The sequence below is a fragment of the Arachis ipaensis genome, chromosome B05 (assembly GCF_000816755.2).
Source record: "Arachis ipaensis cultivar K30076 chromosome B05, Araip1.1, whole genome shotgun sequence".
NCBI classification, from domain to species: Eukaryota; Viridiplantae; Streptophyta; class Magnoliopsida; order Fabales; family Fabaceae; genus Arachis; species Arachis ipaensis.
Genome location: NC_029789.2, coordinates 79,541,653 through 79,558,133, shown reverse-complemented (window position 1 = coordinate 79,558,133; position 16,481 = coordinate 79,541,653). Strand labels below are relative to the sequence as shown.

The following is a 16,481-nucleotide window of genomic DNA, read 5'->3' as shown; positions in this document are numbered from 1 at the left end:
GTAGACATCTCAACAATATTTTTTCGGGAAGACATATGGCAACTACACCTACAGCGAAGGAAGATAACAAGGGTCACTACTAAAAAACTCGGACGAAATCAACAAAGAAGGAACAGCCAATCAACATAGAGGCGGGGCAACAAAAAGGGCACCCCATGGTCTACAGAAACAAGGAGTATTCAGCAAATCCCAGGGGCACCCTTTGGAGGCAATAACAGAAAGAGAATCCAAAAAAGGAAAAGACGCAAAATTTGGAATTGGAACACTAACCAACCTCAGACCTTTCAAACACGCAAAAAGCTCAACTTAAAATACCAGCATTCCCTCATACATTCCCCAATATAAGCAAAACTACCGATAGGCAACAGAAACCTCAAAGGTGCACATTTTAGTAAAACAGGAGCAGTAGAAAAACCACAACGTCGATCGAAAACAAAGACACAATCTTTCTGCAAAAGGATCACGCTTCTCAAAGACAAACTCAGTAAAAATCAAAACTTTGCAAACATGCAACAGTGAAGCCATACATAAAGACGACTATCGAAACGTAAAAAGGAAGGAGAATACCAACCTGTAGAGGAAGAGAAAAATAAGCACGAGGGAAGGATCAGACAGAAGCAACGATCGAATCTGCACCAACGAAACACTCTCGAGTAAAGAAGATAGAAGGCTTGGGGGCGTGATTACAAGAAGAAGTCAGAAGAACGAAGTGCCTAGCAAACAACAAGCAAAGAACGAAGAGAAAGGGAGGAAGAAACTGAAAGTGATTCTTTAATTTCAAAATGAAATACAAAAGAGGCAAAAGAAGAAATGACAAAGGGAAATTTAATGAGTTTCTAAAACCCTCGCACGTTCCCAAGGAAGCACAATGCGCGCTACAATCAAAATAGAAAAAGAGAAATGCTTTGCATTCAAGCAGAAGCAAGCCTGCCAGAAGTTACACAAGAGATCAACCGAAAGCTAAATGCTCGAGCATGACTTCCTCAAAGGGGTCGAAGTCTAAAGACACGACCTCAAGGGAAAGTTCGAACTCAAGCAGGGCCACTGTTCATACCATAAGTCGAGCCAGGCGAGCCGAGCTGGATGAAGATCAAAATGACCGACCTCTTTGTAAGATTGGTTGACACCGACCTCTTCCCAAAGAGCTCGGCCAAATTACTATAAGGGCCCAAGTAGGCCCAAAGCAGAAGATCACAGCCCACTTAAAGGCGGCTGGCCAAGGATAAGGGGACCCACCCACAAAAGATAAGATAAGATAACTAACTTATCTCAAAGGAAGGTCACCCCACACTACTATAAATACACTGGAACACCCAGGTATAACTCATACTCTGATTCTACACAAAAACCTGCCTAAAGCACGTGCTAATTTAAGTATCGGAGTCTCTTGCAAGTACCAGCACCCTCTGGTGATCAAGGATCAACAGCACCACCAAATTCAACAAGTCAGACACGACTGCTCTGGCCATCACAACAGATCTCATCCGAGATCGACCTTCAGTTTCAGGTAACCCTCGGAATAGAAAGGATTTCAGATTTTTGAATATAAACCGTTAGTTTTTGGAACAATACATAAGACGAACAATGGTCACTGTACTCTGAAAACAGATTTATTTTTACGTATCTTATTATAGCAATTCTGTAACCCTATAGTGAGTACCCTTTCGAGGATGATGTTCTCACTTCCCTATAGGCGTTTCCTTTTCAAGATATCGGAGAAGAAGTCACGAAGAGTTTATTTCATTTCCATTTATATGATGTATTGTATTGTTTTAGATATTATGTTTTTCCCTCGCCTTTATCTATACACGTTTTGTAAGAGGGATATGATTTGTATTATGTAATGCTTGTAAGTCAATATTATAAATATATATACATATTCTTGTTAAGTTTTGTATATGGTTTGCGAGTTTGTATCTATGTTTTCAACTAAAAAGTCTTTTGAAAGGTTATACGGTTTTAAGTTTTTAACAGGCTTCTATCTTAATATTAAATATATTTAGAGTCGTCATAATATTCGAGCTATCAGAGTGGCGCAGCCAGAAGCGTGACATTTATATAGTGAGGGTGTTACATTATGGACTGACTATGCTTCAATTGCACACTCTAAGCGTCTGTCATGTAGTAGGTCTTGTTCAAATAACAAGAATTAAAGCTTTATGCACATGACTGTTTATTGATTAATGTTGTTAGTCTGTGATTGTATACTTTTTGGTATTAAGTTTGGCCGGCTTAACACTAGTGGATTATGTTTATGGAAGCACTAACAGGTTATCATAGATAATATATGATGAACAGATATTTTATACGCTTTTTGGCATAGTTTTCATATAGTTTTTAACAGGTTTTACTTAGTTTTTATTAAGTTTTACAGGTTTTAGTGTTAAATTTACATTTTTGGATTCCACTTTGAGTTTGTGTGTGTTTTGTACCTTTTCAGGTATTTTCTGGCTGAATTTGTGGAGATGGAGCAGAAGTATGATTCAGAGACAGAGAAAACACTGCAGATGCTGTCCAAATCTGACCTCCTTGCACTCGGAAGGGATTTTCTGAAGCTACAGAAGTTCAAATAGAGTGTTCTCAATGGCTATGGAAAGCTGACTTCTAGAGATTTCCAACAATGTATAATAGTCCGTACGTTGTTTCGGATTAGAAGGCCCAAAACTGGCGTCCAGCACTACAAGATTAATATTTATTTGAGGGAATATTTTGGTGGAGGTTTTTAAAAACCTCCACAATATTTTTTATTTATGGCAATTTTAAAAACCCCTACCCATAATTAATTAAAATTCAACATTTAGGAAACAAATCTCATTTTCCCTTATTCCCGAAATGAAAGGCGTTTAGTTAGATGAGAGAGTGGGTATGGAACCCTAGGTTTTCTACCGCCAGTTTTGCGCCGTTTTTGCTGCCGTTTTCATTGCCGGTGCTGTTACCACTGCCATGTTCATTGCAGTAGAGAGCTTCTGGATCGAGCCACCTCTTCTGTCAAAGCGTTTTTAGATCAGTTCTCTTCTCTATACTGTCGTTGCTGCCACTGCTGCCCCCGCAGTTTCCACCACCGTTGTCGCCACAGTTTCAGCCATCGATGCTACTGTAGTTGCCATGGTACAACGCATTTTCAGATCTATTCATTACTTAGTTTCTTCTTCAACGCTGCTTTCTCTCACTCCAATTTCTCCTTTGAACTGCTGCTGGTACTTCTTTTTCTTCTTCTTCCCAATTAATTTGTTGATATTTCTTCTTTGTTAAAAATAAATTCTCGCCTCTTCAGTTCTGATGCAACTTTCGTACTGATACTCCCTCTTGTTCTGTATTTTTTTAATTATTTTTCATTTGTGTTGATCTTGGAAACGAGGTAGGGAAGACGTGATAATTGATAAAAAAAATATTAGAATTATGTTATATTAGTTTCACTACAAGAAAAATGCCCTATGGCCATGCTTTTTTTTGCCACGCTTTCAATGGCCACGCTTTTGTGAGGGGTGGCGATTGAATAGAGATTTGGCCACGTTTTTTCTTGCCACGCTTCAAAAACGTGGCGAAAAGGGTCAACGGCCACGCTTTTGGAAGGGTGGCAATTTATTAGAGAAACGGCCACATTTTTTTCTGTCACGCTTCAAAAGCATGGCCATAGAGTGAAAGAAGGACGTTTTAAAAGCGTGGCGACAGGGTTTCATTATGGCCACGCTTACAAAGCATGGCCATATCCTAGTATTCTTTTGGCACGCTTTAAAAGCGTGGCCAAAAGGTTTTTTTCTGCCATGCTTCAAAAGCGTGGCCATAGAGAGAAACTGGGACGTTTTAAAAGCGTGGCGAGAGGATTTCATTACGGCCACGCTTACAAAACGTGGCCAAAAGGTTTTTAAACAAAAAAAACCTAATGACCCGGCCCCCAACCCGGTCCCCAACCCATTGGCGATGCTCTTTCACCCTAGCTACCCTAATCGAGCTCTCACCCTGGCTACCCCTGGAAGAGCTCCTCCCATTCCCTTCGCCCTTCGCCTTCCAAACCACTTCCATACCCTAATCGTGTCACAATCTTCTTCATCTTCTTAATCTTCATCTTCGTCTTCATACTCTTCCTCTCTTTCTCGTTCTTCGTCCGTTCTTTCTGGATCTCTCTGTTCACCTTCGAATTCCACAAATTAAATTTCGAGCTCCACCAAACATGGGCGACGGCAAGGTCAATCTCCCCGACGATCTCTTCTCCTCCAACCCCTCCGATTCCAAAGGTCTGATCTCTTCTTCCAACACTTCTATTTTTTTTTATTTTCTCGATTTTTCCATTTTTACTTTTAGGGCTTTCCCTTTCGATTTTCATTTTCCTCTAAATCACTTTCAAATGGTCGCTTCTCGTTTCGTTTTTGCAATAATTGTTCGCTTTCTCTCTGTCTTGATCCATTGAATCTCAATCCCTGATTTGTTCTCTCTGTCAATCGCATGCTCAACACGCAAGTTCCTTCTTGGTTAATTGATAATGGATACCTAATTTTGAATGTTGTTTTGTGTGATCTTAGCTTTTGAATTTTGATATTTTAGCTATTATATTTTTTTACAATCCCTAAACTAGTTACCTCTCTCTGTTAGCAAAATTGCTATCTTGATGGCTAACTAGATATCATGTTTTAGGAACTATCCTCTGTTAATGGCTACATGGAAGGTTGCCCCTGCTCTGGCAGCTGGTTGTGCTGCGATATTGAAGCCTTCCGAATTGGCATCTGTGTATGTTTCTCAGCAGCTCTTGTAAAATCTTTACTTCTTTTTGAGTCTTGGTTATTTTTGCTGAACTATAGGCTATGCTTTGCTTTATTTCAGGACATGTTTGGAGTTGGTTGACATATGCAAAGAAGTGGGCCTTCCTCTGGGTATACTAAATATTCTCTTTATGTATAATAGATTAGAAATAAATCTAGTAACTGAAGAACAATGAATATACGAGAAGCTCGTACACCATACGGTATTGGCCATTCTTAAACCTGAACTCCAGAGTTCAAAATTAAAGCTTTTTCTTCGGTCATTACCTTTTTTTTTCTTTCAAATTTTTAAATAAAGCTTGTCTTTTCTGCTCCTACTATATACACTATAGTATATTGACTTTAAAATAAAGGATTTTTGCAGCATCGGTTTCCATAACATTAATATTGGAAGGCTAAAAACAAAAAACAAGTGATATTGGACTGTGCTAATTATTTTTCTTAATTTGTCCTTATGCTAATATATTGGGGCCTCAAATAGTAAATCAGTAAGTGTTCCATTTTATGGTGTTTTAATTGCTGTACATTTTTACTTCCTTGCAGTCTAAGATGAAACGCATTGGAATTGATACTGAAGCACTCAAAGAGCACTTTGGGAAGAAAATTATGGAGCTTGAGGAGGAAAAAAGAAAAGTGCATCTTTGGACATAGTTAGGTTTAAATACCTTTTAGATAGCACACAAACGAAAAGTTTTTTCTGGTTTGGTTTATTTTTTGTCTACATTTTTTGTGTAACTTGTTTTCAAAATTTTGTAAAAAGGAAGTCGTGAAAATAAGAAATGAAGACAGTAAACAGTATTTTTCTTATGTTTATGTTTTTTTTTCACAATTATGAAAACAAAAACATAAGAATGAAAACAAGGAATCAAAATACTGTTTACAGAAATCTCAAGATGTTCATGGCCAAAAATTGAAAGCACTGGAAGCACAGGTAATATCTCGATATTATTTTCATGGTAATTTTCCTTTTCCAATGTCAAATAGTGTCTGAGTTATTTATATATTAAAATCTTGAACATCAGATTTTAGACCTCAAGAAGAAACAAGAAAACCAGGTGCAGCTACTAAAGCAAAAGGATAAGAGCGAAAAAACTACAAAAAAATTGCAAGCTGAAATATAGTACATCAAGGCTCAAAAGGTACTTGTGTTTAATTTTTCGAGCTACTTAATTATTGAAATTTTTACTTTGTATCTGATATTAGATTTATGAAAACTGTAGGTCCAATTGCAGTATAAAATGAAGCAAGAGGCAGAACAATTTCGACAATGGAAGGCTTCTCAAGAAAAGGAGTTACTTCAGGTGATTTGCTTCTATAAATATGTAATCAATATTCTGTTTTCTTGTTTCAAAAATGCAGTGGATCTTTCAGGCCTTATAATAATTAGTGCTTAATTGTGCACAATATACAAGTCAATCAATTCTCGGATTGCCAGATAGGCGTGCAAGTTGGTGACAACAATTGAGCTTTACCTTTTCCACTATTTGATGTTTATGCTGAACTTATTGGTATTGCCATATAGTAACTGAAATTTAATTCTTTATCTGTTTTTCAATTTGGTAAGCTGAAAAGATTTGCTTGGAGAGAACTGCAAATAGCTACAGACAACTTTAGTGAGAGAAATGTTTTAGGACAGGGAAGCTTTCGGAAGGTTTATAAAGGAGTTCTACCCGATGGCACAAAAATTGCTGTTAAAAGGTTAACCAGTTATGAAAGTCTCGGTGGAGATGCTGTTAAAATGTTATAGTGAACTTTGCTGCTTAATTAATACGTAGAATAATGTGCTTATATATATTTGGTTGGTTTCTGAGAGTATAAGCAGGAACTGTCCCACTATGGTCAAAAGATCAACATCATCCTTAGCAAACTCAATACTATATATAAAATTGGCTCCTTATTAGGATTATTCTAGATTAAAATTAAGCGAGATCTGCTACAAAACTTTTCTTTTTTAATAAACAATTAGCTAATAAAATTTTAAATGTATAAAATTAAGGGTTTAGTTGATATTGTATAGAGAAATTGGGAAATTTAGAAAATAAATATATAATATTAGGGAAAAAAACTTAGTTGTTCTATACTAATCAGTTTTATTATCTAATTTTGCTTTACAGAGGAGGCAGAATATATTCGCAAGCTCAGGAAACTTTTCGAGGTTGCCTATCGTCTTCATGGTATTTAACCATCAACTTATATGGTACATGAGTAGTCCTGCTAGTTATAAATAAAATTGGCTTTGCGAGAGTAATATTTTTACAAGAGTCGCCTCCATTTTGCATCTTTATTTTGTTTCATTCCTATAGCTATTTAACATTCCAGGGGTATAATTATCATCATCATAACAGAGTCTTAGGGAAATAAAACACGAAAGAGAAAGATGAAGCTGATCTATATAATCATTAGAACTGTCATAATGTAAGCTTACCCAATTTCAAATATCCACTAGATAGCATAAAAAATTCTGTATCCTGCTCCGCCAGATTTAAATTTATATTGATAATAGAACTGTATATTGTTGTTTATGCTGGCTTCTAAAACTTGGGTCATTTTCTTATGAAGAACTCAAACCTGGGGAGGCTGTTTTGGATTGGCCTACGAGAAAAAAAGTGGCTCTGGGAACAGCCCAAGGCCTAGAATATCTTCATGAGCAATGCAATCCTAAGATTATTCATCGGGATGTGAAGGCAGCTAATGTATTACTGGATGTGAAGGCAGCTAATGTCACTTCTGTAGCTATATGTCACTAGTTATTCTTTGATTTATCTTGTAATAAAAATTGCATACTTTATTTATAGGTTTGGTAATAAAAAAGGATTGAAAATTTATATTTTGCAACAATGAAGGTAAAAATCAAAAAAATGATTTTTTTTCAACTTGATAAGGCTATCGCCACGCTTTTAAAGCGTGGTTTTTTTTACAACTTGATAAGGCTATCGCCACGCTTTTAAAGTGTGGTCTTATCTTTCGCTATCGCCACACTTTAAAACCGTGGCAATATCTCGTCTACTGTCACGCATGTAAAAGCGTGGCCATATCTGCTCTATTGCCATGCTTTTAAAGCGTGGCCCTACCTTCCACATATGATCACGCTTTAAAAGCGTGGCCATATTTCCCACCTACAGCCACGCTTTTACAAGTGGCCGTTTGTAAAAAAACGTAGCAAACAAAAAGCGTGGCAATAGTCTGAAAAAAGCGTGGCGATAGAGCAACCGCCACCCTTTCATAGGTCACCCTTTCAAAAGCGTGGCGGTAGCTCAAAAAGCGTGGCAAAAAGCTATCGCCACGCTTTTTTCAGCTTTTCGCCACGCTTTAAAAGTGTGGCAATAGACGTGTTTTCTTGTAGTGTTTATTTTCTAATGGAATATATTTTAGGATTATGTTGTTTATTATATTTCAGGATTACATTGCTCGAACAAACAGGAATTGGAAAGAATGCCAGCCACATTTGTTTCTTCAATTTCAATCACTTCTCGATTATTTTATTCTTTTTCATGAGGTTTTTTTTCTACAAGGAAGATCATTGTTATTTTGTTGAATGTTACTTAATTTTGTTTTCTTTACCAAAGTCTCAATGCAATTATCTTATTAACTCAGCTGATTTTGGAGGTTATGTTAGTTACTACTACACCTAATGTTTACAAATTTAGAGCATAAACACTTGTTTAATTTAAAGCTTCAACTTACAACTACTCTAGTGAAGGTTTTGAATTGAATGATTGGTTTTATTTATATTACCCTTGAGATGATTTCTCTTATGAAAATACATGAAGCATGTCCATAGATGTCAGAACAACATGCATTTAACTGTTTCTCAATCAATCTCATGATGTGTGTCAGGGACACTAAAAGATGCCAAAGGAGTCGCCATCTCTAAGGTTCCTTTACCTTATCATCTTGCCTTGCTCTTTACCAACATTTTCCTGAGGATCTTGGGATATTAGCATGCGCGCTTTTTTGCTTCCATGGGTCCCATCCCTATCCCAGTGTGTTCACAGGGCAATTTTTTTAAAGTTGCTACTTGTTTTCATAAGCTATATTATACACTGTTATAAGATAATTTCTTTGTTAAATCTTATTATATAATAATTATATGTTGTCCCTTTTTCTTTAGTTACTGGACACATGTGTGGTAACTCATGGTTTGGACTAATACCATTTTGACTGGGTTTACGAGACGTGTTGTTTATATGTTTAAAATTGGATGTAAGTCAAAGAATGAATGATGGTTTGAATATTACAATATGGAGTATATTAACTTATTCCATATGGTTTGAATGTTACTTAATTTTATTTTCTTTAGAAGCTCTATATTGTTATTCTTCTCTCAACATGGGACAAAGGATTTGGGATTTTACTTTGTTAATTATTTGGTCCAACAAGTGGTAAAAGTTGAGTTGTGTTATGATTAAGAGGAAACCATTTTGGCATTACTGATTTAGATTTAGTGCTTAGGATTATACTTTTATTCTGGTTGCTCTGCTGTTCTTAGGTTATTTGATATAATTGTAACTATTTTTTGAAGGAATTGTTGAGGGACTCCAAACAAAATTCTTTCGACAGAAGAAATCATGTGAAGATAAAAATAATCATTTTATTTCTTCTTATTACTTTTTTGTTTGTTTCCTTCTTACATGGTTTTAATTTCATTAATTGTTAGTGTTGATGATGTTATTAATTAATAGTATTTATTTATTAGAGCAGATCTCATATGAGAAGATAGCCACTGATAATAATAACAGATGCAGAGTTTTATACTTCACCAGTTTCTTGCTATTGCTTTTGAACAAAGTTTGTTGAGGTAAGATAAGAATTATGATATCAGTTTTAATATTAGTTTTAATTATTTGTTTGGCTTTGAATGCAAGTGGGTTTTTTCGTTCCATTCTTCAGGCTGGGTTGCCAGTAGACCACACTAGTGTATGCCTTGTGTAAATAAAATTTCAAATTAATTCTATTAACAAATCTGTTGTGAACTTATGCACCTTTATTCACAACAAATACGTTGGTATTAGAGGATTAGCAGTTGAGATTTAAGAATAAGAATTTGTAAGAGAGAATTTGTGACATTTGTCAATTTTGTAACTTCATTCATAAAAAACTTGTAACTTAATAATAATTTTTTGTAATAGGTTAAGAAATGAGTGAGAATCAATGGAGACTAGATGTAACTCATAACTAGATGTTCATTATCTCTTACATATGAGCTATGTTCCTCTAGTTAGATGTGGTTAGAGCGTTAAGTTGTGTTTCTACTAATTTTATCTATCATTTTAAATTACCTCAACTTTATTTATAACAATCAAAACCAACTTTATTTATATCTCCCAACTCTATCTATATAGCTAAAGTGAGTTCACCCTCATATACATTTTCCCCTTAATTCATTATTCTTGTTCTATATCTATGCTTATTTATCTATCACAGTTATGTTGTACTTAATAACTGATGCTTTTATTCTTGAGTTTGAGGACTAGTTGTTACTCTAGCTTGGAAAATTCAATATTGAACTAGGTACTGATTTTATTTCTGGTTTTATTATGCATTTGCTTAAGTTTCTTCTGTTTCTGGGATTAAAGTGGGTACTAATTTTTCTCTCACTAGTTTCTTGCTATTGCTTTTCAACAAGCGCTTGTTGAGGTAAGATAATAATTATATCCTGTTTTGTTTTAAATATGTTAGAAGTCTATTATAGATTTGTAGTTTATTATGTTAGAAGTCCCATATATATATATATATATATATATATATATATTTTAGTAGTACACGTCTAGTAATTATTTTTTTCTACTTGAAGTTTAACTAGAAACAATAGATAAATCTTGGATTGCTAAGCCACGAAACTCAGATGAATACATAGTCGGTCTAGAAAACTTCTTGGATTTTGCATTTCAACATGGAGCAATTGAGAATAGTAAGATAATATGTCCATGTCCAAGTTGTGGGTTTCGCAAATGGCATGCTTGAAAAGATGTTAGAGATCATTTACTTTACAAACCATTCCCTAAGAATTATGTTGTATGGAACTTTCATGGCGAGAAAGAAGTAACCGAATTCTCAACAAGTGCACATGTCATGCGTGAGACATTGGCAACTGAACATCCCCTAGATAATATGGTAAATGATGCTTTCGGGATACATATGGATCAGGAGAGCAGTGAGGATTCAGGCACGGAAGATTTTGTAAACGATGAGCCAAGAGAAAATCGTAGAGACTTTGATGAGTTTCTCAAGGAAGGCAATCAAAAGCTACAGGAAGGAAGCGACTTCACAAAGCTAGAATTCATAGTCAAATTGTATCATATTAAAGTCTTGTGTGGACTAAGTGACAAGGCCATTACCATGATACTTGAGTTGGTGAGGGATGCTTTTAGTTGTGTGAATTTGCCTACGACTTTTGATCAAGCAAAGAAACTAATTCAAAAACTAAGTCTTGACTATGTTAAGATAGATGCTTGCCCCAATGATTGTATGTTGTTCAAGGATGAAGACCCAAACAACATCCAACAAACATGTAGTCATTGTGGTGCTTCTATGTGGAATTCTAAGAAGAAGAAGAAGAAAAAGCAAGCTGCCAAGGTTTTGAGATACTTTCCGTTGAAACTAAGGTTGCAAAGATTGTTCATGTGTCATAAAACTGCAGAGCATATGTTATGGCATGCAACAACGAAGGGAGAAAATGACAAAATGGTGCATCCAAGGGATGGTGAGGCGTGGAAGACTTTTGATTTGACACACAGAGAGTTTGGATTCCATCCTAGAAATGTTCGCTTAGGACTTACTAGTGATGGTTTCAATCCTTATAGATCAATGAGTTCTACTCATAGCATTTGGCCTGTGTTTCTGATTCCATATAATCTTCCTCCTTGGATGTGTATGAAATATACTTCCTTTATCCTGTCAATGGTTATACCTGGCAAGCATAGTCCCAGAAATAATGTAGACATATATCTTAAACCACTTGTCAAAGAGTTAAAAGAATTATGGGATGAGGGTATGGAAATTTATGATGCATCAAAACATAAAATGTTTAAGATTCATGCAGCTCTTATATAGATAGTTAGTGATTTTCCTGGCCTAAGCATGCTCTCCGGATGGAACACATATACTGGTTTGGCTTGCCCAACTTGTAATTTTGATGCAAAACCTTGTTATCTTAATCATAGCAAAAAAATGGTGTTATATAGGTCATCGACATTTTCTTGGTAGACAACATCGATTCAGGTTAAGTAGAGTTCGTTTTGATGGACACACAGAAGAATGTGATCCCCCGGCTAAATTATCAGGATCCGAAATTTTGGCACAAGTAGAAAATCTTGATGTTAAATTCGGGAAGAAAGAAAAGTTGAACAAGAAAGGAAAAAGAGGTAGGCAGGCAACTATGCAGTGGAGAAAGAGAAGCATCTTTTTTGAACCTCCATATTGGAAAATCAACTTGTTGCGTCATAACCTTGACTTTATGCACATTGAGAAAAATGTATGCGATAATATTTTGTATACTTTGCTCAATGAGAAATCTAAAGCAAAAGATAATCTTAATGCCCTGAAAGATCTACAAGACATGGGGATAAGGCTTGATCTTTGGCCAGATGATAATGGAAAATATCACCTTGCTTTGTATTCGCTAACACGAGATGCTAAAAAGGTCTTTCTTGCAACTTTGAAGAATGTTAGGGTGCCCGATGGTTACTCAAGTAATATATCTCGATGTATTGATGAGGCACAACAAAAAATCATTGGACTTAAAAGTCATGACTGTCATATTTTGATTGAGCAGTTGCTGCCACTAGCAATCCGTCATGTGCTACCAAACCAAGTTACCTCAGTTTTGATTAATTTCTGCTCATTTTTAGAATTCTTTGTGGTAAGAGTCTAAGTCGTACAGAACTTGATAAGCTCCAAGATCGCATTTCGATTACTCTTTGCCATTTGGAAATGTTATTTCCTCCATCATTCTTCACCGTTATGGTGTATCTAACAGTCCATCTTGTTGAGGAAGTAAAATTTGGGGGGCCAGTCCATTACCAATACATGTATCCCATCGAAAGGTACAATAATGCTTTCCCTTTTTAAAATAAAAATCATTTGATGAAATTGTAGTACACTGACAATTCATCCATGTAGGGAATTGGGACACTTGAAGTCCTTTGTATGAAATAAAGCACATCCAGAAGGTTCTATTGCTGAGGGTTATTTAGCTGAAGAGTCTCTTAATTTTTGTTCTCGGTATATTGATGACATGGAGACTAGATTTAACAGGCCTAGTCGTCTTTGTTATGATCTCCCTTCAAGTTAGGTACTCCACATGGAGGTCATTTAAACTTCAATTTAACTAAAATAGAGAAGTTGCAAGCTCATCGTTATGTGGTTTTCAATCGCGAAGGTGTGAAACCATCTATCAATGCCTTTAGAGACCACATTAGGAGAACTTCAAAAGGAAGAAGACTCTCACCTGTAGAGATAGAAAAGAAAGTTAATAAAGACTTTGTTGATTGGTTTCAAGCATTGGTAAGTGAAAATTCATACTTTATAAAGTATACATTGTATATTAGTCAACTAAATAATCTTGACTGATACTTTTTGTTTTACTTCGTAGAGTGTGAATCCAGATAATTCATACGAAATGTCAACTGATATAAAGTTTCTTGCACGAGGCCCAATGATGAATGCAAGGAGATTTTCTGTTTATGACATCAATGGGTATAGATTTCAAACTTTGAGTAGAGAATTTGGTCTTAAGACACAAAATAGTGGAGTATTCTTAGTCTCTAACACACCTTGCATTGCAAGTATTGCTGATAGAAATATGAGACAAGCAAATTTGCCATATTATGGCAAGTTAAAAGATATAATTGAACTTAACTACCATGGACAATTTGCTGCTGTTCTTTTTAAATGCAAATGGGCTGACACTACTAGGGACACATGTTATAAAAAAGACCATTGGATTTTCAATTGCGTCAATTTCGATAGATTAATTCACACGGGTGAGCGTGAAGAACATGAACCTTATATTGAAGCATCTCAAGCACAAATGGTGTATTATGTTGATGATATGGGAAATAAAGGGTGGAGTATTGTTGTGTATGTCAAGCCAAGGGATATATATGACATGGGTCAAGGAAATGAAGATGTAGTGTACGAAAATGAGCCGTATCAAGAGCAAGAACTTGAACAATTATTTGACCCCAATAATGAGTACATCCAATTAGCTACCAATTTATTAGATAGCGATGCTATTGAAGATAATGTAGCTACTAACTTGGCAAGAGATATGTTTGAATGAAAATTTGTACAAAATTTTACCAAAGGTAACATTTTAAACTTTTTATTTATTATGCATGCATTTGTGTGTATAGAAAGGAAATAGTGTTTGATTGGTGATTTTTTTCTGTGTTTGACTGGTGATTCGTTTGCAAAACTCTTTTGTTTGTAGCAGTGGTGGGAGTTCTTCTGATCCGAAAGAACGAGGATGTCGAAACTCTTAAGAAGCTTTGGGAGGAGACAACATTTTATGACAAACAATGGCAAGCAACTTGGCAGGAGGATGAGAACTCAAGTACTTCCAAAAAAGAGTAGTTGAATTAATGTTTACTAGTTCTTCCTACCCTCATCTGTCTCTTAATATATTACTCTATAGAGACTAGTCAAAAACAATGGCAGGAATATGAATTTGACATTGTATTAAATTCCAACTCACATATTAGTGCAGAAAAATTAGCTTTACTGTTTTCTTTTATTTAGAGTTTATATGTTTACTTATTCTGCTGAATTAAAACTATATGCTTGCATGTTTGTATCATTTCATTTGTTCCCTTTCAGACTTTTATTTCTTGTTGAATTTTGTGCATCTTGAATGGATAATTTGATGTTGCAGCTTATAAAAGATACAAGTTGATTCATGAAAGAAGACATTTCCTTTGTATATTTTTTATTTTATTCCTTCTATTTTTAATTTGAGAATATGTAAATAAGATGAGATTAATGAATGTTTAGGGTTTTAACTTGAGATTAATGAATGATTTAAAATTAAAAATAAATAACTACAAGGTTTGTGGAGGTTTGAAAACCTCACAAAATAGTTAATTTGTGTCAAATTGAAAAATCAATTTGTTCCCACAAAAGACCTCGTGGCACCTCAAATTTTGGGGGTTTTGAAAACCCCCACAAACTATTTGGTGGCGGGTTATAAACCTCCACAGATAAGAAAAAAACTGCCACAAATAAACAAAAACCTTGTAGTGCAGTGCCCAAGGAAGCAGAGCCTAATGTCCAAATGCCCAGAGATGACTCCCTAGCTGGCGTTCCACATCCAAGAGACCTCATAGCACGTGGATCTCATCAAGCTCAACTCAAACACTCACCAAGTGGGCCCCAGAAGTGGATTTTATCACTAAAAAGACTGTTGTACCCCTACTAGTCATTAGCTTAGTATGTAAAGGATTTTATTCATGTCATTCAAACAACTTACATCACTTTTTCTCATCATACATGTTTATCATTGTTTTACACCTCAGTATGAGTTTCTAAACCTCCTAGGTTGAGGAGAGGAGCCCTGTTGAGTCCTATGAATTAATAAAAGTACTATTATTTCTTCTTGGATCCATGTTTGATCTATCTCTAAGATGTATATCCGATCTTCATCGTGGTGAATAGGATGATCTAACCTATTAGCTCTGTTCATCACATTAAGACAAACGTGCCTAACAAACACCCGCATCTACTTGGGTTCGTGTGAATACTCGAAAGGAAAAGCACGAGCTAACAGCTATGTTTATACATCTCTTAGACGATTAATCCACGACTTTGTTGGGGACTTCTCGAGACACCAGTTTAGCTGATTTCTGGGGAGATTAGGGTCTTCGTGGTATAGGCTAGGATCCAAAGAAGCAGCGTTCTCTGATCCGGAAGATTCGACCTTGTCTGTGGCGTTTTGAGTAGGATCGCTAGGAGAATGGACTGCTATGCGCTTCACCTTCCATTGGATTGAATGACCACGGGCCCTGGCATTCATTCTGTAGCAGAGGAGATCAATGACCACGGGCAATGGCTTTGATAACTTACAGGCTGCCATAGAAGAAGATCATTCACAAGCAAAGAAGACAGTAGTACTAGAGTTAATTCAGAAAGACAAAGCAACTCCGACTCTCAACTCTATTCCCAGCATATAATTCCTAATAGCTAATCCAATTTATTTTACCCCTTCGAAGCATTTATGACATATAATCATTCAAGGTTTACATAATATAATCCAACTCCATCTGATTCCACCTAACTAAGACCTGCAAGACAACCATAGCTTGCTTCAAGCCACAATCCTCGTGGGATAAACCCTGACTCACTCGTATTACTTGGACGACCCAGTGCACTTACTGGTACTGTTGCTGTACGAAAAAGTGTGGGGTTTGCAAGCACGCGCACCAATTTTTTGGCGCCGTTGCTGGGGATTATTGAGTTTGGACAAACTGAAGGATTGTCTTGCTCCCTAGATTAGGTACTTTATTTCTTGATAATTTTTAATTGAGTTTTTATTTTATTTGAATCTTTTATTTTCTTATTCTTCTCAATTTTCGAAAATCATTAAAACTTTTTCAAAATTATTTTCTTTTCTTTGTTTAATCTGTGTTATTAGTTAAAGTATTTGTTTATATTCTTGTTGAGTCTTTGATTTTTGCAAGAGTATAACTTTGATTAGAGTCTTTTATTTTTATTTTATTCTTCTTCAAT

At 35.6% G+C, this 16,481-nt stretch overlaps 1 protein-coding gene and 1 long non-coding RNA gene across 3 annotated transcripts; both read left to right on the top strand.

The window, feature by feature from the left end:
* On the top strand, window positions 3,870–6,632 carry LOC107643699. Of its 2 annotated transcripts, XR_001621016.2 has the most exons (8): window positions 3,870–4,235; window positions 4,633–4,725; window positions 4,819–4,960; window positions 5,301–5,688; window positions 5,780–5,896; window positions 5,978–6,058; window positions 6,322–6,455; window positions 6,580–6,632. It is a non-coding gene; the product is annotated as an uncharacterized LOC107643699 (long non-coding RNA). The 2 variants fall into 2 exon arrangements; XR_002363126.1 differs by having other exon boundaries at window positions 6,322–6,623.
* Window positions 13,376–14,108, top strand: LOC110262888. The gene is made up of 2 exons (XM_021103512.1): window positions 13,376–13,454; window positions 13,728–14,108. The coding sequence occupies exons 1-2, from the start codon at window positions 13,378–13,380 to the stop codon at window positions 14,038–14,040; spliced, it is 390 nt and encodes a 129-aa protein (XP_020959171.1). The 5' UTR covers window positions 13,376–13,377; the 3' UTR covers window positions 14,041–14,108.

Coding starts and splice junctions, on each gene's coding strand:
- LOC110262888 (XM_021103512.1), top strand. CDS start 13,378: ATGTCAACTGATATAAAGTTTCTTGCACGAGGCCCAATGATGAATGCA. Junction 13,455..13,727: donor TCTGTTTATGACATCAATGG/GTATAGATTTCA, acceptor CAATTTCGATAG/ATTAATTCACACGGGTGAGC.